General features: G+C 42.6%; 1 protein-coding gene across 3 annotated transcripts in view; it reads right to left on the reverse strand.

The window, feature by feature from the left end:
• The window catches only part of ttl (tubulin tyrosine ligase), a 45,888-nt gene extending 21,052 nt beyond the window's left edge, over positions 1 to 24,836 (reverse strand). Inside the window, exons 1-5 of one of the 3 annotated variants that reach the window (XR_015754568.1) lie at positions 24,199 to 24,836; positions 17,900 to 17,978; positions 5,956 to 6,188; positions 4,761 to 4,850; positions 3,577 to 3,712 (exon numbers count right to left, since the gene is read on the reverse strand). Coding sequence is in view for 2 of the 3 variants with exons in the window: in XM_087983638.1 (XP_087839764.1) it covers positions 3,577 to 3,712; positions 4,761 to 4,850; positions 5,956 to 6,188; positions 17,900 to 17,978; positions 24,199 to 24,355 (695 nt within the window). In the remaining variant the exon portion in view is untranslated. The remainder of the gene's footprint in view (positions 1 to 3,576; positions 3,713 to 4,760; positions 4,851 to 5,955; positions 6,189 to 17,899; positions 17,979 to 24,198) is intronic. The other 2 variants (XM_087983638.1, XM_043687197.2) reach the window with 2 other exon arrangements.
• Positions 24,837 to 25,372: the final 536 nt, after the last annotated feature.

Here is a 25,372-nt window from a genome sequence, read left to right on the forward strand (position 1 = left end):
TGCCACTCCACTGGTCACAGGCCTCCAGTCTGAAAAACAACCCTCCACCACCACCCTCTGTCTTCTACCTTTGAGCCAGTTCTGTATCCAAATGGCTAGTTCTCCCTGTATTCCACGAGATCTAACCTTGCTAACCAGTATCCCAAGGGGAATCTTGTTGAACGCCTTACTGAAGTAACATAGATCACATCTACTACTCTGCCCTCATCAACCCTCTTTGTTACTTCCTCAAAAAACTCAATCAAGTTTATGAAACATGATTTCCCACGCACAAAGCCATGCTGGCTATCCCTAATCAGTCCTGCCTTTCCAAATACATGTACATCCTGTCCCTCAGGATTTCCTCCAACAACTTGCCCACCACTGACGTCAGGCTCACTGGTCTATAGTTCCCTGGCTTGTCCTTACCACCCTTCTTAACAGTGGCACGTTTGCCAACCTCCAGTCTTCCAGCACCTCACCTGTGACTATTAATGATACAAATATCACAGCAAGAGGCCCAGCAATCACTTCTCTACCTACCCACAGAGTTCTAGGGTACACCTGATCAGGTCCTGGGGATTTATCCACGTTTATGCGTTTCAAGACATCCAGCACTTCCTCCTCTGTAATATGGACATTTTTCAAGGCGTCACCATCTATTTCCCTATATTTTCTATCTTCCATATCCTTTTCCCATAGTAAATACTGATGCAAAATACTGTCACCACATCAAAAGAAATTTGCAAGGTATGATCTCCCACGCATAAAGTCATGCTGGCTATTCCTATCAAACCCTATCTTTCCAAATGCACGTACAGAGGAACCTAGATTATCCGAAAGACACGGGCGGGCAGTATTTTGTTCGGTTAATCAAATTCCAGATAATCAAATGCCAGATAACAGTGTAGCCAAGCTTTGGACCTCACGATCTTGCCAAATAATTCTGTATTCGGATAATCGAATGCCAGATAATCGAGGTTCCTCTGTATATCTTGTCTCTCAGAATCTTCTCAAGTAACTTACATACCACAAATGTTAGACTTACTGATCTACAGCTCCCAGGTTTTTCTTTGCAGCCCTTCTTGAATAATGGCACAATATTTGCCACCCTCTGGTCTTCTGGGACCTCACCCATGGCTAACGACAATGTAAAAATATCAGCCAGGATCCCTGTAATTTCTTCTACAGTGTCTTGCAATGTTCTTGGATATATCTGGTCAGACCAGGAGATCTATCCATCTTCACAAATTCTAATATATTCTACACCTCATCTATTGTGATATTTACTGTCTCTAAGATATGACCACTAACTTCCCCAAGTTGCCAAATCTTCACGTCTTTCTCCACGGTAAACAGAGAAGAAATATTCATTGAGGACCTCAGCTATCTCCTGCGGTTCTACACATACATGTCCAGTTTGGTCCTTGAGGGGTCCTATTCTCTCTCTAGTTATTCTTTTTCCTTTAACATACTTAAAGAACTTCTTTGGATTCACCTTAATCAAAAGGAAAATAAATCATTTACAAATGGGAAGACTATTATGGTTGGACAGAGACCCCAGAACAAGAGCCAGCAAAAGGAATCAGAAGTACAATACCTGTACTAAAGAACCTGTACAATACCTGTACTAAAGAACCTGTACAATACCTGTACTAAAGAACCTGTACAATACCTGTACTAAAGAACCTGTACAATACCTGTACTAAAGAACCTGTACAATACCTGTACTAAAGAACCTGTACAATACCTGTACTAAAGAACCTGTACAATACCTGTACTAAAGAACTTCTTGATGCACTGGACCTTTAATCACACAACGTTTTCACAACTTCCAGGCAGCTGAATTATTATGATGCATTATCCCTCAAATTTTGCAGCAAAAAAATACTTAGGACTGAATACTGCATGATATAAAATCGTCTAATCTTAATTTCTACTGCATGATTTGTGCGGCCATGTTCCATTTAAAAAGGAGGCTGAAAATTCTGGTAACATAACTATAGTTAGAATAATAGAATCATAAAGTGCAGAATAGGCCCTTTAGCCCATTGAGTCTGTACTGCCAAAAATATACCACTATCTACCCTACTCCCACTCCCCCCACAATAGGCCCATAATTTTGAATGTTATGGCACTTCAAGTGCTCATCCACATACTTTTCATGGCTGTCAGGTTTCCTGACTCAACTACTCTCCCAGTTGTGCACACTGACACTTCTAGCATCCTTTGGATGAAAAGGTTTTCTCTCAAATCCTGTCTAAATCACCTGCCTTTCACTTGAAGATTATGCTCCCCTGTTATTGTTCCTTCCACTAAGGGAAACAGTTGCTTTCTATTCATCCCATCCAGATCACTCAATCTTATATACTTCTTTCAGATCCCCCTGCAACCTTTTCTGCTCCAAAGAAAATAGACCAAGCTTATTCAGCCTCTCTTCATAGTGAAAGTACTCCATTCCTGGCAACATCCTGGTGAATCCCCTTTGCATCTCACAATAATAGTTCACTCTGAAACAGCAAGCTTCCTTGTCACAGGACGATGTCTATTCACCACTATAAAACCATTGAAACAGAGGAAAAAGTACTGGAAAGGTTCGTATCAGCAGAGGATTGAAGAAACAAATGACTTGCACAATATTGTGACTTTGAAATACAAGCTATTAAGAACTTCCATGTAAATACTGGAAGGTAGTTTCTCACCTCCTACACCTTCTCCTTCAGAAGAAAAGAAAGACTATTACTTAAATGGAGAGAGACTCCAAAAATGCAGTGCAGAGGGATCTGGGTGTTTTTGTACATGGGACACAAAGTTAGCACAGATGTGCAGCAATTAATTAAGGCCCAAATGGAAATCTGACTTTTATTATTAGGGGGCTGGAATGTAAAAATATGAAAATCTGGTTATAACTGTCCAGGGTGTTGGTGAGGCTACACCTGGAATACTACATGTAGTTTTGGGCCACATATTTAATAAAGGATGTATTGGTTTTGGAGACTGTTTAAAAAGAAATTCACTAGGCTGAATCCTGAGATGCAAGGGTTATCTTGATCAAGAACAGCGTAACAGCTTAGGCCTTTATTTATTAGGGTTTAGAAGAATAAGGGGTGATCTTATTGAAGCATTCAAGATTCTAGGGTAGCTTGACAGATGTTGAGAAGATGTTTCCATTAATGGTGGAATGTCAAATTAGGGGACAGAGTTACAAAATAAGGAGATACTCATTTATAACGGAGGTGCAAAGGAATTTCTTCTCCCAGAGGATAGTGAACAACTGTAATTCCTTATCCCAGACAGGACAATGGCCAAATCATTGAAAGTTCTTAAAAAAGGATGCAGACGGATCTTTGAAATATCAGGGAGTTTACAGCTTTGAGGAGTTGACATGAAAGAGGAGTTGCGGCCCTTTGCAGATCAACCATGCATGATCTTATTGAACAGCAGCAGGCTTGAAATGCCAAATAGCCTACTCTTGTTCCTATTTATTATCTTCTTATATTATTATTTGACATGCAGAGTCAAAGAAATGGGAAAGAAAGAAAACTGGAACAAAAGATTTCACACCCCATAAACAAAAACAAACAAAGCCTTCTTTACCTGATGTCAAATTTGCGATGTCCTGGTTCTAAAAGTAAAGGTTTCTCGAGGTATTTCTGAATCACATGAACTTGACCTTGATTATCAATGTAATCCATCAATTCATTAGCGTCAGAGGAAATAAAAATTCCAGTACCTGTAAGAGATAGCAATGTACAAATTCAATTAGAAACATATGCTGAATGTAGAGTCAGGATGTTGCAATTAAGTAAAGAAAGTGGTTTAGTTATTTAGATCTTCGATAATGACCCTCTGATCATTCAAGACACTTCATGTGCAAATAAGTGCACACATGATACACAACTTGTACAAAGTCAGACTGTGCCTCCAGTTGAATATCTCTTCTAACAGCCCTTATAACAATGCAGCATTCCATCATAGATATAATCTGGACTGACACCACAGTGTATGTTAAAACTGGAGATGTCCCATAGCTACACAGTGAATAGAATGATGCATTACTTCTTCATGACATGCTTTTTATGAGAAACAGAGTAAGGGGAATACCTACTATAACTTGACATGTATTATCTTAAATAAAACACACACAGAAGATAGCAAGATGCTTCAGTGGTATGTTGAAATACCACTAAATCGCTCAATTGTATTCCAACTCAAAAAGTCTAAAAATAGAAGATAAAATCCTGAAGGCTAAGTATTTAACTACACTTATTTAAAATGCAAGCGCTATACAAGTCAGAGTTTCATAGTCAGATGCAATTAGCTAACCTCATCTATAATTAGACCTGGTACATCAGGACCTGGTAGAGGGAAATATCGATCACAGTCTTATCCTTGATCAACAATTAGAGACTCTTACTCATTACTGTGAATGCTGAACAACATTTGTAAAAGACCTTCCAGACAATAAAACAGAAGTCCCAAGTCACTTCACAGTTGGAGGTCAAGCCCAAGGACAAACAGAATGCAGCAAAAAGCAATAAGCAATGTTAAATGTGAAACATTTTTGAAGGCATAGTGATGTAGTCAGCGAGACTGCAGGCAGAATTCTATAGTGAGGATAAATGGATAAATGGGACACTATATTAAAGAGAGGAGAAAGGACATTGGAAAAGGGTTTGGGAAGAATAGAGGATCCAAGCATGGAGTGGGATACTTGAATCAAAACATTTAAATCAATTTCTTACCATAGTACAACTACAACAAAGAGTTTTGCATATTACCTGCTGCACAGCCTTGCTCTTTCAGGATGCTTCTAATATCCACTAGCCTTCTTAGTGAGAGGCTTCGAGTACAGGAGCAGGGATGCCTTGCTGAAATCATACAAGGGCTTGGTAAGGCCAAACTGGAGTACCGTGGGCAGTTTTGGTCTCCTTATCTGAGGAAGGATGTTCTAGCTATGGAGAGAGGTTTTCCCAGACTGATTCCTGGGATGACATTTAATAACAGACTAGATCAGTTAGGATTATATTCACTCGAGTTTAGAAGAATGAAAGGGATCATATAGAAACCTATAAAATCGGAAAAGACCAGATGGTAAACACAGGATGATCCTGATGACTGGGTAGTCTAGAACTAGAGATCATAGTTTAAGTAATATATGATAGGCCTTTTAGGACTGAGATGAGGAAAAAACATTTTCACCCAGAGGGTGATGAGCCTGTGGAATTCATGCCACAGAAAGTAATTGAGGCTAAAACATTGAATATTTTCAAAAGGAGATAGATATAGTTCCTAAGGTTAGAGGGATCAAAGGGTTTGGGGAAAGAATGAGAACACAGTAGTATCAGCCATGATCATATTGAATAGCAGAGCAGGCTTGAACAGCCAAATGACCTACTCCTGCTCCTAGTTTCAATATTTCGTTACCTGGTGGGCAGCCAGCCACATTTAACAACTCCTGGCCATCTCACAGCAAAACCAGCAACAGAGAGCAAGGGACTCCTGGGTTCCCCAGGAACATAGTCCCCTGTAATAGGAAATCATTGCAAGTTGATGAGCAACGAGGCATCTTAAATCAGGAACTAGGGTGGACCTGACAGGATCAAAGTGGTGAATGGCTTGTGAACAAGCTTGATTACACAGTCATACAGCATGGAAACACACCCTTCAGTCCAACTTGTCCATGATGACCACGTTTCCCAAACTAAACTAGTTCCACTTATCCGCATTTGACCCACGTCCCTCTAAATGTTTCCTATTCATACAGCTTTCCAAATGCCTTTTAAAAGTTGTAACTGTACTTACATCTACCACTTCTTCTGGCAGTTCATTCCACATACAAACCACCCTCTGTTATGGCAGAAGATTTGCTCGAGGGATCCAGGGCTTCTCCTGATTCACAAGCAATAGTATCAAAAGCACTTACCTTTCATACATTTGAAGAATTAGCATGCAGGTATCAAAGGTAATTCATACCTTTAGCACCTGCTGAAGATTTAGCTATCCACACGTTGCTTTCTCCATTTTCCCTTCTCTTGTGGTAGGATGCCAAAAATGCTTCCCGATCGTCTGTCCTCACGTTATTTCTTTGTGCTTTAATGCCATTTTTCACAGGTATCAGCGTAGTGTGAAGACCCATGGGATAGATCACATAAGATTCTGGAAACCAGGTGCACGATTCCATCAGTTCTGGGATTGTCTTGATGAGTCTAATTTAGGAGGAGTATGACACTTAATTTGAAAAGCAAACCACAAACAAAAGTAAACTTCCTTTTAAACAAAGAAAAGTTACAGCACAGGAGCAGGCCCTTTCGTCCTCCAAGCCTACGCCGATCCAGATCCGCTCTCTAAACCTGTCGCTTATTCTCCAAGGATCTGTATGCCTCTGCTCCCTGTCCAGTCACGTATCTGTCGAGATACATCTTAAATGATGCTATCATGCCCTCCTCTACCACCTCCGCTGGCAACACATTCCAGGTACCCACCACCTCTATGTAAAGAACTTTTCCCCTCTCACCTTGAACTTGTGACCCCTAGTAATTGAGTTCCCCACTCCAGGGGAAAAAAAAACCTTCTTGCTATACACCTGTCTATACCTCATGATTTTGTAGACCTCAATCAGGTCTCCACTCAGCCTGTCTTTCTAATGAAAATAATCTTAAAATATACTCAACTCCTTTTCATAGCTAGTGTCTTCCATACCAGGCAACATCCTGGTGAACCCCCTCTGCACTCTCTCCAAAGCATCCACATCCTGCTGGAAATGTGGCAACCAGAACTGCACACAGTTATCCAAATGTTGCCAAACAAAGTCCTATACAACTGTAACATGACCTACCAACTCGTACTCAATACCACGTCTGATGAAGGAAAGTATGCCATATGTCTATTTGACCACTATCAAACTGTGTTGCCACCTTCAAGGTACAATGGACCTTAACACCAAGATCTCTCTGTACATCAATTTTCCCAGGGCTTTTCCATTTACCATATAGTTCGTTCTTGAATTAGATCTTCCAAAATGCATCATCTCGCATTTGCCCGGATTGAACTCCGCCATTTCTCCACCAAACTCTCCAATTTATCTGTATTCTGGTGCATTACCTGACAGCCCCCTTCACTGTCAGCAACTCCACCAATCTTAGTGTCAACTGCAAACTTGCTAATGACCACCTTTACCTTCGAGATCATTAATGTATATCACAAACAACAATGGCCCTAGCACAGATCCCTGTGGAACACTACTGGTCAGTTCTCCATTTTGAGAAACTCCCTTCCACTACTACCATGTCTCCTGCTGCCCAGCCAGTTCTCTATCCATCTAGATAGTACATGCTTGACCCCATGCAACTTCACTTTCTTCATCAGCTTACCATGGGGAACCTTTTCAAATGCCTTACTGAAGTCTATATATACACATCTACAGCCCTTCCCTCAATCAATTTTGTCACTTCCTCAAAGAATTCTATTAAGTTGGTAAGACATTACCTTCCCTGCATAAAACCATGCTGCCTATCACTGATAAGCCCATTTTCTTCCAAATGTAAATAAGATCCTATCCCTCAGTATCTTCTCCAGCAGCTTCTCTACCACCGATGTCAGGCTCACCAGTCTATAATTACCTGGATTATCCTTGCTATCCTTAAACAAGGGGATAGAATTAGCAATTCTTCAGTCCTCCGGAAACTCACCCCAGTTCAAGGATGCTGCAAAGGCCCCAGTACTTCCTCTCTCGCTTCAGTCATCACCTAGAATAGATCCCATCTGGACCTGGGGACTTGTCCACCTTAATGCCTTTTAGAATACTCAACATTTCCTCCCTCTTTATGCTGACTTGACCTATCCCTAACCTCAACATCCGTCATGTCCCTCTCCTCGGTGAGTACTGACACAAAGTACTCAGTAAGAATCTCACCCATTTTCTCTAACTCCACCATAACTTTCCCCCTTTGTTCTCTAGTTACCCTCTTGCTCCTTATATATAAATAAAAGGCTTTGTGATTTTCCTGAACCCTGGTTTTTTAAAGAGATCTCATGACCCCTTTTAGAACTCTTATTTTCTTGTTTCAGATTAGTCCTACTTTCCCAAAATTCTTCCAAAGCTTTGTCTGTTTTCAGTCACCAGACCTTATGTATGCTTCCTTTTTCCTCTTAGCTAGTCTCACAATTTCACCTGTCATCCATGGTCCCCTAATGCTGCCATTTCTATCCCTCATTTTCATAGGGACATGTCTGTTCTGCACTCTAATCAACTTCACTTTAAAAGCCTCCCACATATCAAATGTGGATTTACTCTCAAACAGCTGCTCCCAATCAACATTCCATATCTCCTGCCGAATTTTGCTATAGTTGGCCTTCCCCCAATTTAGCATTCTTCATTTAGAACCACTCATCTCTGTCCATGAGCATTCTAAAACTTATGTAATCCCCTAATGAAACTTCAACCACCTGGCCAAGCTCATTCCCCAACATCAGGTCCTGTATATGCCCCCTTCCTGAGTTGGACTACTTACATCTTGCTCTACAAAACTGTCCTGGATGCTCCTTTCAAATTCAGCTTCATCTACACCTCTAACACTAAGTGAATCCCAGTTAATGTTGAGAAAATTAAAATCTTCCAACACCACCATCCTGTTACTCCTATATCTTTACATAAACGATCTTCAGATTTGTACCTCTATCTCACGCTCACTGTGGCAAAGCCTGTAGTACAGCTCCAATATTGTTACCGCACCCTTCCTATTTTGAGCTCTGCTCATATTACCTCACTGTTCGAATCCTCCACAGTGCCCTCCTTCAGGACAGCTGTGATATTCTCTGACCAGTAATGCAAATCCTCCTCTACCCCTTTTACCTCCCACTCTATCCTCCCTGAAGCATCTATATTCTGGGATAATTAGTTGCCAATCTTGTCCTTCCCTCAACCAAGTCTCAGTAATAGCAATATCATACTCCCAGGTGGTATTCCAAACCCTAAGTTCATCTGCCTTATCTACTACATTTCTCACATTAAAACAAATGCACCACAGATGACCTGTCCCTTTGCATTCAACATCTGCTTCCTGGTAAAAACAATGAGTGCAGATGCTAGAAACCAGATTCTGGATTAGTGGTGCTGGAAGAGCACAGCAGTTCAGGCAGCATCCAAGGAGCAGCGAAATCAACGTTTCAGGCAAAAGCCCTTCATCCTGCCTACTCTTCCCTTTGGTCACACTGACTTCATTATCTAGTTCCTTACAGGCTTTAGTTACTACCTCTTTCCTGTCCACTAACCACCTCATTTGGTTCCCATCCCCTTGCCACATTAGTTTATACCCTCCCCAACAGCATTAGCAAAAGCACCCCATAGGACATTGGTTCCAGTCCTGCCCAGGTGTAGACGGTCCAATTTGTAACAGTCCCACCTTCCTCAGAACCGATCGAAATGTCCCAAAAATCAGAACCTCCCTCCTGCACCATCTCTCAATCCACTCAATTCATCCTGCCTATTCTTTCATTTCTACTCTTACTAGAATGTGGCACTGGTAGCAATCCTGAGATTACTACCTCTGAGGTCCTACTTTTTAACTTGGCTCCTAACTCCCTAAATTCTGCTTGTAAGACCTCATCCCACTTATTACCTAGGTCATTAGTGCCTATATGCACCATGACAGCTGGCTGTTCACACTCCTCCTTCGGAATGTCCTGCAGCCAATCGGAGACATCCCTGACCCGTGCACCTGGGAGGCAACATGCCACTCAGGATCTCATTTTTGACCACAAAACCGCCTATCTATTCCCTTACAATTGAATCCCCTATGTCTACAGCCTTTCCATTCTTTTCCCACCCTTCTGTACAGCAGAGCCAGCCACAGTGCCATGAACCTAGCTACTGCTGCCTTCCCCCTAATGAGCCATCCCCCCCCCCAACAGTATCTAAACTGTATAGCTGCTTTGGAGGGAGATGACTGCAGGTGACACCTGCACAGCCTTCCTGCTCTCTCTGCTGTTTGGTCACCCATTCCCTTTCTCCCTCAGCAATCCTAATCTTCGGTATGACCAATTCGCTAGGTGTGCTAATCATGACCTCCTCAGCAACTCGGTTGCTCCAAAGTGAGTCCATCTGCAGCTCCAGAGTAGTCACGTGATCTAACAAGAGTTGCAGCTGGACACTTCCTGCATGTGAAGGAGCCAGGGACATCAGCCACGTCCCTGAGCTCCCACATTGAGCAAGAGGAACATAACGAGTATAAAATAGAAACTTTAAACAAACCCTTGCGCACAAACACAAACAAACTCTTAACAGTCAAAATCAACTGTCTTTATTCAATATATTAATTCATGTCAACTGGTGCTTCCTTACAGACGAGTTTGCATGCTTTACAAGCAATAATGATTTTGATACTTACCTCCCTTCCTTTTGAAAAAGGTGAGATGATGTACATTTTGGAAAATAAAAACCACTGAGTAAGTTGTTAATTTAAGAAACTCTGAAGATATGTTACTTATTGTGTACAAACTCAAGAGTTCATGGCCCTGGAAAACCAACCAAAAGTGCAGAACTCAAATTCCACCGTGAGAAGGTGCAGGACAGAACTCAATAAATTTGGTGTTTTGTGAACTAATATCAAAAAAATGACCAAAGAAGATGTCAAAAATTACCTGACTGATGCAATAAAATTCATCTCAAAGAAATGCACCATCCTAGTAAATCTAGTCCACACATCATTCCAGTCCTCAATTAACGATTGAGTCTTAGGGTGGCACAGCGGCTAGTTCTGCTGCCTCACAACACCAAACCCCGGGGTTCGATTCTAGCCTTGGGTGACTATGTGAAGCTTGCACATTCTCCCTAGGTGAATTAGCCATGGTAAATGCCAAGTTACAGGGATAGGGGAGGGGCCTGGATTTGGGTGGGATGCTCTTTGGTGGGCCAGTAAAGAACTTGATGGGTCAAATGGCAGCACAGTGGCACAGTGGTTAGCACTGCTGCCTCACAGCACCAGAGACCCGGGTTCAATTCCCGCTTCAGGCGACTGACTATGTGGAGTCTGCACATTCTCCCAGTGTCTGCGAGGGTTTCCTCCCACAGTCCAAAAATGTGCAGGTTAGGTGAATTGGCCATGCTAAATTGCCCGTAGTGTTAGGTGAAGGGGTAAATGTAGGGGAATGGGTCTGGATGGGTTGCGCTTCGGTGGGTCGGTGTGGACTTGTTGGGCTGAAGGGCCTGTTTCCATACCAAGTAATCTAAAATGGCCTTTTTCTGCACTATAGGAATTCTATGATTCTAAACTTGTCTGAAGTTGTCTTCAAAGATGTCCCACTACTACCTCTTTTAACCATGCAAGCATCATATGTCCTCATAGAAGAATACAGAGGGACACATACACACAAAAAGCTTTCCAACATTCACTGGATAGCACCCAGGAGAAGGAATATGGTCCCACAGCCACATGGGCAATTATAACAAATTCACAGTTGTTCGAGCTAACACAGCACAAAACAAATACAATACAGACCATAAAGGACACAGTCATGTTCATATTGGAGGATGCAATGAACAGGGTCACTGGGGTGGGCAAAAGTAAAATGTTAAACACTACGGCAAGAACAGAGGTCTCAACAGTTATGTTCTTATAATTAGGTTTTTGTGCACAGTACCAAAACAACTCAAAGTCACAAATGCTACGTTCCTATGACGAGAATGAAGTATCTCTCCTCATCCTTTCTGTGCTGCCTGCAGTCTTGGACTGCAACCATTTTCATCCAACATCTTTTCATTGTCATGCAGCTGGGTTGGAATGCACTTTCCTGGTTAAATTCTGATCTAATCACAGTCAAAGACTCACAGGTAATGACTTCTTTTTCTGCTCCTGCACCAGTACCGCTGATGTCCTCCTATTTCTCATCTAAATGTTGCTCCTTAGAGATGTCGTCCAAAAAACACTTCAGTTTTCACATGTGCGCTGGTGAGGCACAGATCTACCGCACCACCACCTCTCTCAACAGTTGCCCTGTTGCTACGTTATTTGCAACCATTGTCATTATTGATCCCAAGGTGAGCTTCCAAACCCATATTCACACTACCATCAATAATGTTTTTTTTCCTATCTCCATAATATCAATTGAAGTAATCCCTGGCCCAACCTCATCCAGGTCTCTGAGCCCAGACTTGATTATTCTAATACACTCCTGATTGGTGTCTCACATTCCACCCAACATTAAATTGAGTTCATCCAAAATTTTACAGTCCATCTTCTTACTTGCATCAAGTCCCGTTCTCCTATTACCCTTTGCTTACTGACCTACATCGGCTCCCAGTCCAGTAATACTTAAAATTCCCAATCTTATTTTGAAATTCATCCATGGTCTTAACTTCCCCCATTTTTACCTTCTCCTCCAGCTCCAAAACCCTCAAAAGATATCTGTGCTCATCTAATTCTGGCCTCAAGTATCCTTAATTTTAACTGTTTTCGCCTTCATGAGCACTGGCCCCAAGCCTTAGAATTCCTTTGAACTTTTGTAACTCTGCACCCCACTTTCCTCCTTCAAGATTTGCCTTATAAACTTCCTCTTTAACCTAGCTAGCAGTTACCTTTCCCAGTTATCCCTTACGTGGATGCGTGGTTAATTTTGCTTCATAAAGCACTTGAAAAGTGGCCTGTGATGTTTCATTAAATTAAGAGTGCTACATATTGTTCTTAAATTACTGGCCAGGTTCCATTATACACTTCATATGGCAAAAAGCTTGCAAAGCTTAACAAGACAAAGAACTACAAATGACTTATTACAGATCTTCAAAGGCCTTTATGCCAACAGCTTCAGTAGTACTCATGATCAGTCTAACAATATCCTCAGCTCTTGAAAAAGGTTTGTAAACAGGAAAAGGCATTGTACTTTATGGAGTTGCTCTGAACATTATTAAATTGGTGTTGCACAAAATGAATGCATCAAGTTACATCTGCTGAGTTGACTCGAGTTATGTGATCCTCAAAACAACTAGGTAACTTATTTTTAAATTTTAAACAACAGACAAAAGAAAGTACCTTTCAAATTGATGAACAACCGTTAACACTGCTAACCTTATAGAGTCAGAGTCATAGAGATATACCCCAGGAAAAAGACTTTGCTTATTTACCCTATCTATGCCCCTCATGATTTTGAAAACCTCTATAAGGTCACCCCTTAGCCTCAGACACTCAAAGGAAAACAGTCCCAACCTGTTCAGCGTCTCCCTGGAGCTCAAATCCTCCAACCCTGGCAACATCCCTGTAAATCTTTTCTGCAAAATGTCCAGATTAAAGAGGAGGAAGTGCTGGATGTCTTGAAACGGTTAAAAGGTGGAAAACTCCCCAGGACCTGATCAGGTGTACCCGAGAACTCTGTGGGAAGCTAGAGAAGTGATTGCTGGGCCTCTGGCTGAGATATTTGTATCATCGATAATCACAGATGAGGTGCTGGAAGACTGGAGGTTGGCAAACGTGGTGCCACTGTTTAAGAAGGACGGTAAAGACAAGCCAGGGAACTATAGACCGGTGAGCCTGACCTCAGTAGTGGGCAAGTTGTCGGAGGGAATCCTGAGGGACAGGATGTACATGTAATGGAAAGACAAGAACTGATTCGGGACAGTCAACATGGCTTTGTGCATGGGAAATCACGTCTCACAAACTTGATTGAGTTTTTTGAAGTAACAAAGAAGATTGATGAGAGCAGAGCAGTAGATGTGATCTATACGGACTTCAGTAAGGCGTTCAACAAGGTTCCCCATGGGAGAGTGATTAGCAAGGTTAGATCTCATGGAATACAGGAAGAACTAGCCACTTGGATACAGAACTGGCTCAAAGGTAGAAGACAGAGGGTGGTGGTGGAGGGTTGTTTTTCAGACTGGAGGCCTGTGACCAGTGGAGTGCCACAAGAATTGGTTCTGGGCCCTCTACTTTTTGTCATTTACATAAATGATTTGGATGCAAGCATAAGTAATACAGTTAGTAAGTTTGCAGATGACACCAAAATTGGAGGTGTAGTGGACAGCGAAGAGGATTACCTCAGATTACAACAGGATCTGGACCAGATGGGCCAATGGGCTGAGAAGTGGCAGATGGAGTTTAATTCAGATAAATGCGAGGTGCTGCATTTTGGGAAAGCAAATCTTAGCAGGACTTATACACTTAATGGTAAGGTCCTAGGCAGTGTTGCTGAACAAAGACCTTGGAGTGCAGGTTCACAGCTCCTTGAAAGCGGAGTCGCAGGTAGATAGGACAGTGAAGGTGGCATTTGGTATGCTTTCCTTTATTGGTCAGAGTATTGAGTACAGGAGTTGGGAGGTCATGTTGCGGCTGTACAGGACATTGGTTAGGCCACTGTTGGAGTATTGCATGCAATTCTGGTCTCCTTCCTATCGGAAAGACGTTGTGAAACTTGAAAGGGTTCAGTAAAGATTTACAAGGATGTTGCCAGGGTTGGAGGATTTGAGCTATAGGGGGAGGCTGAACAGGCTGGGGCTGTTTTCTCTGGAGCGTCTGAAGCTGAGGGGTGACCTTTTAGAGATTTACAAAATTATGAGGGGCATAGATAGGATAAATAGACAAAGTCTTTTCCCTGGAGTCGGGGAGTCCAGAACTAGAGGGCATAGGTTTAGGATGAGAGGGGAAAGATATAAAAGAGACCTAAGGGGCAACGTTTTCACGCAGAGGGTGGTACGTGAATGGAATGAGCTGCCAGATGATGTGGTGGAGGCTACTACAATTGCAGCATTTAAGAGGCATTTGGATGGGTATATGAATAGGAAGGGTTTGGAGGGATATGGGTCGGGCGCTGGCAGGTGGGACTAGATTGGGTTGGGATATCTGGTCGGCATGGACGGGTTGGACCGAAGGGTCGGTTTCCATGCTGTGCATCTCTATGACTCTATGAATCCTTTCAAGTTTCACAACATCTTTCTGATAGGAAGGAGACCAATTTTGTTTCCATCTTATTCACTGATAGGATATGGTTATGATTGCCTTTGAGAAGATGGGGGTCAGCTTCTTGAACCACTGCAGTCTATGTACTTTCGGAAGATTTACAATGCCACTAACCTAGAAGCTATATACAACACAATCATGGGGTGAAATTAGAATTAACAATGTTGACAAATATTTTTGTTAAAACTTGGAGGAAGCACAGAGTGAAAAGGGTACAGAATGTGGGAGGGAAACTTCAATGTTCACCACCACTGCTCCAGCACGATTGAGCGAGTTGGTCGAGGCTGAAAGGACAAACCTGCTGAACTGGGTCTGCGGCAGATGGTGAGGGAACCAAGAGGGTAAAAATACTTGACCACATCCTTGCCAAGTTGTTTGCCATAAACACATCTGTGTAAACATGAATATTCACACTGAGACCACCTTATGCTATGCATAATGGGACAGACTTCAAACAGACCCAGTAACTCAAGACTGGCCATCCATGAGGCGCTGTGGGCCATCAACAAACAGCAGAATCAAAGCAATCTCAACCTCATTGCCCAGCATATCCCCATTCTACCATTACCATCAAGTCAGGGGAGAAAGTGAGGTCTGCAGATACTGGAGATCAGAGATGGAAATGTGTTGCTGGAAAAGCGCAGCAGGTCAGGCAGCATCTAGGGAACAGGAGAATCGACGTTTCGGGCATTAGCCTTCTTTCCTGAAGAAGGGCTAATGCCCGAAACGTCGATTCTCCTGTTCCCTAGATGCTGCCTGACCTGCTGCGCTTTTCCAGCAACACATTTCCATCAAGTCAGGGGACCAACCCTGGAACAGTGAATACAGGAGAATGTGCCAGGAACACCAGCAGCACACATGCCAAAAAACAAATGAGGTATCAACTTGGTAAAGCTACAAAAATGGACTATTTGCATCTCAAACAGCATAAGGAGCAAGTCGTAGACAGAACTAAGCAATTTCACAACGAACTGATCAGATCTAAGCTCCACAGTGCTGCTACATACAGTTGCGAATTGAGGAGGACAATTAAACAATTCAATGGAGGTAGCTCCATACATATCACATCTTTAACGATGAGGAAGCTCAGCACATCAGTGCAAGAGATAAAGCTAAAGCATTCACAATAATCTTCAGCCAGAAGCACCGAGTGGATAATCCAGCTTGGCCCCATCCCCAGCATCACAGATACCAATCTTCAGCCAATTCTATTCACTCCCCTTAATATCAAGAAAATGTTGAAGGCACTGGATACTGCAAAAACCATGGGTCCTGACAACATTCTGGCAATGGTACTAATGACTTGTGCTCCAGGAATTGCTGCACAACCATCAGGTTCCTACATTGTTCCAATATAGCTACAACACTGGTGTCTACCCCACCACGAGGAAGTTCTCCAGGTATGCCCTGTACACAAAAAGCAGGACAAATCTAACCCGGTCAATTACTGCCCCATCAGGCTACTCCTCTTCATCTGTGCTATCAAACAGGACCTGCTCAGTGATACCACGAGGCTCCTGACCTCATTACAGCATTAGTTCAAACGTGAACAGAAGAACTGAAACCCAGGCCACATTTCAGGGAGTGTGGCAACAAGGAGCCCTAGCAAAACTGGAATCAGTGGAAATCACTGGAAAAAACTGGAATCAGTGGAAATCACGGGAAAACTCTCCGCTGATTAGAGTCATACGCACATAGAAAGTTGGTGGTTGCCGGTCAGTCATCTCAGCAGGAGTTCATCAGGGTACTGTCCCAAGTCCAGCTATCTTCAACGGCTTCATCAACAACCTTCCCTTCAAAAAAGTGGGAATATTTGCTGCTGACTGCTCAATCTTCAGTATCATCCCCAACTCGTCAGATACTAAAGTAGTCAATGTCCAAATAGGGCAAGGCCTGGGCAATATCCAGGCTTGGGCTGAAAAGTGCGAATTCACATTTGCACAAATGCCAGGCAATGACCATTTCCAGTGACACAGGCTAGCCATTACTCCTTGATAGTCAATGCAATACCATCACTGAATGCCACAATATCAACATTTTGGAGGTTACTATTGACCAGAACTGAACTGGACTAGCCATATACATACAATGGCAACAAGAGCATTTCAGATGCAAGGAACCCAGCAATGAGTAACTCACCCAGACTTCCCAAAGCCTGTCTACCATCAACAAGGCACAAGTCAGGAGCAATATTGCCTGTAAGCTACATCCACGCCAACATTCCGTGCAAGGTGATCAGCATCCTGACGCAAATCACAGCAGGAAGTCTCTGCCATGCTCAGACCACAGAGGACTGCAGAGAAGAAAAGAAAATTAGAGGGAATGCTGGTCAGGAATGTAATAGAATACTCCCCATTGGCCAGGATGAGTGCAGCTTCAATATTCGAGAAGCTTGACACTATTGAGGACAAAGCAACCCACTTGACTGACACCACATCCACAAACATCCATCCCTTCCACTCCTTGACACACAGGAGCAGCTGCGTGTATCATCTACAAGGTGCACTGCATAACTCACTGAAGTACCTAAGACAGTACCTTTCAAAACAATGACCACTTCCATCTAGAAGGACAAGGGCAATAGATACATGGGAACGTCACCACTTGCAAGTTCCCTACCAAAACCCCACTCACCATTCTGACTAGAAAACTTAATGTCATTCCTTCACTGTCGCAGGGTCAAAATCCTGGAACTCCTCCCCACCACCACCACATCATTCTGGGAATTGTGGGTCTATCTACATGGACTGCAATGGTTCAAGAAAGTAGCTCATGATCACCTTCTCAAGGGCAACTAGGGTTAGGCAACAAATGTTGGCCCAGCCAGTGATGCCACATACCATTAGCAATTAAAATAAAATTTTCATCAATGCCCTCCAATCTAGAAATGAAGTATACACTCAATAAATGTTTCAAGAGTGTTCTGTAAATTGTGTACACAGTACAGTAGCTTTATTTAAATCTAGCAATGTACTTACTTGACTAACGAAGCCTTGCGGCACAGTTTGTCAGCACCCCTGTAATAGTTTACAAGCTGTGCAAGTCCTGGTTCATGACCTGCAAATAAGCAAAGGTACTATTATTAGAATGTGCATAGTTGCACTTGGCGACACACAAAACTCAGAACTCATGTTTATTTAAAAGGGACCATTTTGGATCTGTTGTTCAATGTGAAACACGTCTTTGTATGACGTTAAAATCAACAAAGCTAGGAAGCCGCACTCTCATTTTCGGCTCACTATCCCAAACTAAGCACAGATGGAGCCATCACAATGTAACTGGCTTTTGAGGAGCCTAGGATGGTAGATTGCAAATACTAGCAATCAGAAACAGAAAATGTTGTAATTACACAAGTCAGTAAATATCCCTAAACAGACAAGTTAATCAGAGAGTCATACATCACAGAAACAGACCCTTCAGTTCAATTCATCCACACTGACGAGACGTCCCAATCTAAGCGAGCTCCATTTGCCAGCATTTGGTCCATATCCCTGTAAACCCATCCCTTTCAAATACCTATTCAGATGCTTTTTAAATGCTGTAATTGTACCAGCCTCCACCTCTACTTCTGGCAGCTCATTCCATATACGAACCAGCCTCTGCTTGAAAATGTTGCACCTTAGGTCCCTTTTAAATCTTTCCCCTCTCACCTTAAATCTCTGCCCTCTCATTTTGTACTCCCCATCCCAGGGAAAAGACATTGGCTATTCGGCCTGTCCATGCCCTTCATGATTTCATAAACCCTTATAAAGTCACCCCTCAGCCTCTAACGCTCCGGGGAAAAAAAACCACAGCTTCTCCCTATAACTCAAACCCTCCAGCCCTACAACATCCCCGTAAATCTTTTCTGCATCCTCTCAAATTTAACATCATTCCTACAGAAGGGTAACCAGAATTATACATTGTATTCTAAAAGTGGCATCAATGTTCTGCACATCTGCAACTTTCAGCTATACCTTATTCCAAAATGGAAACAAAGAAAAGAAGCTAATGACTGAATGATTTGAGATGCATAAAAGAAAATTGTATAGTGAAATACATGTGGAAACTAAAAACAAAATGGCCTGTACTACTTTGGTACATTTAACGAGTTTCGAGAAGATTTGTAGCTCAGGTTGAGGTCCTGGATGTAGGTTTGCTCACTGAGATGCAAGGTTAGTTTTGCAGACGTTTCGTCACCATACTAGGCAACATCTTCAGTGAGCCTCCAGATGAAGCCCTACTGATGATCCTGCTTTCTATTTATATGTTTGGGTTTCTTTGGGATGGTGATGTCATTTCTTGTTCTTTTTCTTTGGTGGGTTTTTTTTTTGTAATACCATGCAAGAACTGTAACAAACACTACATTGGACAAACAGGCAGAAAACTGGCCACCAGTATACATGAACATCAACTGGGCACAAAACAACATGACCCTCTCTCACTAGTATCCTTACATACAGATAAGGAAGGTCACCACTTCGACTAGGACAAGCCAAACAGACACACACAAGAGAATTCCTAGAAGCATGGCATTCCAACTGGAACACTATCAACAAACATTGACTTGGATCCCATTTACCACCCCCTGAGAAAAAGAACAGGAAATGACATCACCATAGGAAATGACATCACCAGCCCAAAGAAACCCACACATATAAATAGAAAGCAGGAATCAGTAGGGTTTCATCTGGAGGCTCACTGAAGATATTGCCTAGTATGGTGACGAAATGTCTGCCATTGAACCTTGCAGCTCAGTGAGCAAACCTACATCCACATTTAACAACCTCAGGACATCCCAAAAAAATTCACTGCCAATGAAATTTTTAAAAAGTGGCTCTATATTAATATAGGAGGCATGGCAACTGTATCACTGTTTGGGAGACCTTGCTGTAGACATTGTAATATGATAAGATGATCTGTTGTTTCTAATATTGATTGAGATATAAGTTGTTGTTCAAAGATAGGACAGAACTTTCTCTTATGCTTTGAATAGTACCCTGGGGTTTTTGTATTCAACTGAGCCTGTAGGCTGGGCCCCAGTTTAATATTTTCAATATCTATATTATATTTTATGATCTCATTCACGCATATACAAAGTATTATACTTAGAAAATGAAAAATTCCAAGTACTGCACTGACTTAAATTAGATGTTCTTTCTTGATTTAATGGTTAGAAATAGTTTGCACTATGCATCCCGAGTTATAACAGAAATGTCAAGATTGCCATAGTTGAGCCTGCCACAATCAAGAACCAAATGACTCCAAAGGGTTACTGCAGAGCACACAATGTTTCAGGAGGGGTCAGAGACAGGGTGGAAACGGTACAGCTATAATCTATTCACCAGACATTTGGCGAATCTATGCTATCTGAAAAGAAATCTCAATTCAAAAGCTAGGAGACATTGTTTTCTTAAATGATTTTCTTTTAGTTGGAAAAAGAAAATTTAAAATGAGAAATTCCATGTTATAGGGGTGGATTTGGGCCTTACTTGATTTCCTATCAAAAGAATGACTTAAGACGGCTATAAAACGACGATAAGAGCAGAGGTACGCCATTCTGCCCATCAAGACTATGCCCATTCAGTGAGTTCATGACTGATCTGATATCAACTTCCCTTTCCTGCCTTTTACTCATAACCCTGGATTCCCTTACTGATTAAAAATCTCTCTCATCCTTGAATATACTTAATGACCCAGTCTCAACAGTACTCAGTGATAAAGAATTCCAGAGTCACAACCCTCAGAAGAAATTCCTCCACATCTGTTTTAAATGTGCGATTCCTATTCTAACAATATGCCCTCTAGTACTGGACTCTCCAATAAGGGGAAACAACCTTCCAGCATCTACTCTCTCAAGTCATCTAAGAACCTTGTATGCTTCAACAAGGTCAGCTCTCTTTATGTATTTCAAGAAGTACAGGCCCAACCTATCCAACCTCTTCTCAGTCACTCGCTCCATATCTGCTTGAAGCATAGTGAAACTTCTCTGGATACCTCTAATGATAGTATATCGCTCCTCTGATAAATGGTCAAAAACTGTTCATAGTATTCCAACTGTTGTCTGACCAGTGCCATATACACTTTTGGAAAAACTCTCCCACTTTTAGAACTCTATTCCCTTTGAACTAAAGGCCATTCTATTTGCTTTCACTATTACCTGCTGAACTTGAATGCTAACTAGTGATTCATGGATGGGGACTTTCAAATCGCTGTTCTGTAAATTTCTGCAGTCTTTCCCCATTTTAATAATATTCAACTCTTCTATTCTTTCTGCCACGGTGAAAATCTTAACTTCCCCACATTACAGACCGCCTGCCTGTTTTGTGCCCATTCACTTGACTGGTCTATAACCATCTACAGGCTTTGCATCATCTTCAATACTTACCTTCCCATCTGTGTGTCATCCACAAACTTGGCTATAGTATATTCAATTTCCTCAAAAAGTCATAAACATATTGTAAATAACTGTTACCCCAGCATTGATTCCTTGGCACTCCGATAGTGAAAGGGTGTCAACCTGAACATGCCCTCCTTATCCCGACTATGCCTTCTAATATGCTGTGGTTCTGTTCACCAAGCTGGAAGTTTTTGTTGCAAACGTTTCGTCCCCTGGCTAGGCGACATCATCAGTGCTTGGGAGCCTCCTGCGAAGCGCTTCTTTGATGTTTCCTCCGGTGTTTATAGTGGTCTGTCCCTGCCGCTTCCGGTTGTCAGTTTCAGCTGTCCGCTGTAGTGGTTGGTATATTGGGTCCAGGTCGATGTGTTTGTTGATGGAGTTTGTGGATGAATGCCATGCCTCTAGGAATTCCCTGGCTGTTCTCTGTCTGGCTTGCCCTATGATAGTAGTGTTATCCCAGTCGAATTCATGTTGCTTGTTGTCTGCGTGTGTGGCTACTAAAGATAGCTGGTCGTGTCGTTTCGTGGCTAGTTGATGTTCATGTATGCGGATTGTTACCTGTCTTCCTGTTTGTCCTATATAGTGTTTTGTGCAGTCCTTGCATGGTATTTTGTACACTACATTAGTTTTGCTCATGTTGGGTATCGGGTCCTTCGTTCTGGTGACTTGTTGTCTGAGCGTGGCTGTTGGTTTGTGTGCCGTTATGAGTCCTAGGGATCGCAGTAGTACCAACCACTACAGCGGACAGCTGAAATGGACAACCGGAAGCGGTAGGGACAGACCACTATAAACACCGGAGGAAACATCAAAGGAGCGCTTCGCAGGAGGCTCTCAAGCACTGATGATGTCGCCTAGCCAGGGGACGAAACGTTTGCAACAAAAACTTCCAGCTCGGCGAACAGAACCACAACAACGAGCACCCGAGCTACAAATCTTCGCACAAACTTTGATGCCTTCTAATAGTTAGCCGAACCTCTATCCATGCTAATATACTACCTCCATCAATGGCTCTTCCGTTAAGTTGTCGGATATGTAGCACCTTATAAAGAATGTTTTGAAAATCTAAATTATATTCCATCCAGTTTCCCTTTTATCTATCCTGTTTGCTGTTTCCCCACAGAATACCAGTAAGTTTGTCAGGTATGATTTTTTCCCTTCATGAAGCTATGCTGACTCAGCTTGATCATTGCTAAAATGCTCTGCTATTACATCTTACATTATAAACCCGAGTTTTCCCAGTACAGATGGTAAGCTACTTACATGCAGTAAAGCTTGGGTTGCTGACCCATTCTGTCAATGCTGCATTAGTCAACTGATAGAAAGAACATAACCACACCCTTCAGTTCTTTTTTACTTCCTTGGATGAGCAACTTTCTTCTCTCCCACCCTTTCCACTACAGAGTTGACACCAGATATTGCTCAGGAGATGAAAATCTAAGTCCTATCATTCCAAATGGAGTGCAATGCAACATCAGTTGTCTGCCCCACCCAGTCGAGTTTGTCAGTACTGTTGCTTAGTCACCAATCACCAATAAAGAATCTGATGTCACTGAGTCTGCAGAGCACAGCTACACTAACATAACATTTATGGGAAAATGCTGGATAGCCCTGACCAGCATCTTGGTGCACTGCGATTCACACATTGCAATATTTAAACATCCGCAAATACCAATTCACATGCAGCAGGACAAAAAAAAAGAGGTTACTGAAGCTGTCTGCAAGAGAAATGACAAATAACTACACACAGACCCTCCCAATTTTCCAGCATCTCAGACAGAAGCACACATTCTGCATTATGTATCTGCTGGGCTATCTTGTGTTTTACAGTGCAAGTATGAATGCTCATTGAGCTTATTCGAAGAATGTAGCCCATCTTTCTCTGATATTTGCAGCTTTTTATAATAAACTTTCATTCCTCACAACTCTGTTAGGTTTAATTTCTCAATTACACAATCCATAATCAAAATTCAAGACCTTGTAAACATGAACTTGTGAAAACTAAGAATGAAATATGCTATTTAGTGGGGGCAAGGGGTGTCAAAACAAAGCAGCACACCAGCCTTCTATAAACTCTGGTGGTGATGTTGCTTTAGGTGATCTGAATATACATGGTCTGGAAAGGGACAATTTTACCAATTGAATCTGTCATTTAATAGTGGAAGGGGATATTGTGTCACTGCAAAAGCCTGAATGCACCAAAGAGGATACATGAAGAGCTGACACTCGGGCACAGCACTGACATGTAAGTTTACCTGCTCACCCCTACACCCAGTGAGTGGCAAAGCTTTCAGCAAGGAGACAAAAAATAGTCAAAAGAAAGGGCAAATAAAACATGGGTAATGCTCAAAATGTTTATACATTTTTAGACGGAAAGATGTTGCTTGAAATTAGTGTTTCCGATAGCCCATGAAGCAACAGTTCAAGAAGTATCACAGCATTATTTGCTGCAATTGTACAGCAGAGATAGAGTTAAGAACAATTGTAAAACTGTTCCAAATTATTTTCAGATTTTTAAAGTACAAGAAGAAATCTGACTTTTCTTCCAAGGTAAATCAAATAAAATATTTTACTAGATGTTTCAGGAAAAAAGTCCAGGGCCAGAAAATTTATTATCTGAAAGCATGACATTTGGTGCAATGAAGGTTTAAATCCCCTGGGTTGGATACAATGTATTGAATATATCGAATAAACATTAAGGCCACCTCACGGAGATGTGCTGGAGATAGCAGGACACCGCCCAGATCTGCAGTGCAAACCTGCACTGGTCTCGAGATAACAAATCACAAGTCCCTTCATTTTAAAAACATAGCACCTCTTTTTAAAACAAACGAAAAATATTTTTCCAAACAGTCTAAACGGAAAGATGCCCCCGCATCCACTTTCGTGAGCAAGTCTTACCCAGGGTACCAAAAGGCAGCTTGTTCCTCTCCCCCAGCATCAGGTTGAACCTGGGGTTGTCCCTCTTGAGTCTTCGCCATTGTCCCGTGGAGATGAGCACTTTGCCCACTTCTGCATAGATGGAGCTGTTCCGATCCCGGACCACAAAGGTGTACATAATGGGCACGGGGAAAGAGACAGGGCACTGGCACGACCGCCCAACCTGACCGCCCTCACACCGGGCATTAAGTTAGTTAACCCCCGCTAAGCAGTGACCCTCTGTCGGGCACCGTCGCCCGGTGGCCCTGAGGTCAGAGGCACTCCCCTTGCGGCACCACCCGCTGCGGGTGGTGAGCCCCTTGGGTTCGGGCAGTGGGAGGAGTAGCTCCGATTCCTCCGGGGGGGTGGGGGTGGGGAAGGGGGGGGGGGGGGGTCTTCTCTTTAGTCTGTTTACACCTCTTTGTTCGCTGAGCTACGGCCTACTCTCGACACTCAGCCCCGGCACGTTGGCGTCGGCCGTGCGCCAGCAACCGCTGGGCCCATTCCCCCACGCCTGGGACACTTGTTTCTGACCCGACTTGGTTCAGGCGAACGCCTCTGCCTCTACTTTTTCTCTTCCTCCCGATTTCATTCTTCTCGAAGCAGCTGATGCCTCGAATCGACGTAAGTGGGAGGGAAGAGGTGCGGCCACGGCCCTGCACCCCTGGCATTCTGGGAATTGTAGTTTTATCGTCCCAGACGAACAGAAACTACAACTCCCAGAATCCAACAGCGTCTGGATTTTTCTGGGAGGGAGGGGATTATGTTCAAGTTTATGTTAAAAACCACACCATAACAGGTTATACGCCAACAGGTTTATTTGGGAGTACCATCTTTCGGAGCACAGCTCCTTCATCAGATAGTCGTGGAGCAGGATCATAATTTATAGCAAAAGACCACTGTGTCAAACAACTGATACGATGTACCTGTATTAAACAAACAATTGGTTGTTCAATATATCGAATCCGATTATCCGAACAAAATACTCCCCACCCGTGTCATTCGGATAATTGAGGCTCCTCTGTACGTGTATATGGAACTTGGCACAGGATTTCTAACTGGTGCACCATTAAATGCAAATTGTGACTTGCTCAATATGCTGCAGAAATTGCTTTTTGGCAGCACTGGTAAAGTTGTCAAGGGTGCCCTAATCTTC

This window comes from Chiloscyllium plagiosum, unplaced genomic scaffold (genome assembly GCF_037043375.1).
Source record: "Chiloscyllium plagiosum isolate Xiang-an unplaced genomic scaffold, Cpla_swu_hap1 HiC_scaffold_3, whole genome shotgun sequence".
Taxonomy (NCBI): Eukaryota; Metazoa; Chordata; class Chondrichthyes; order Orectolobiformes; family Hemiscylliidae; genus Chiloscyllium; species Chiloscyllium plagiosum.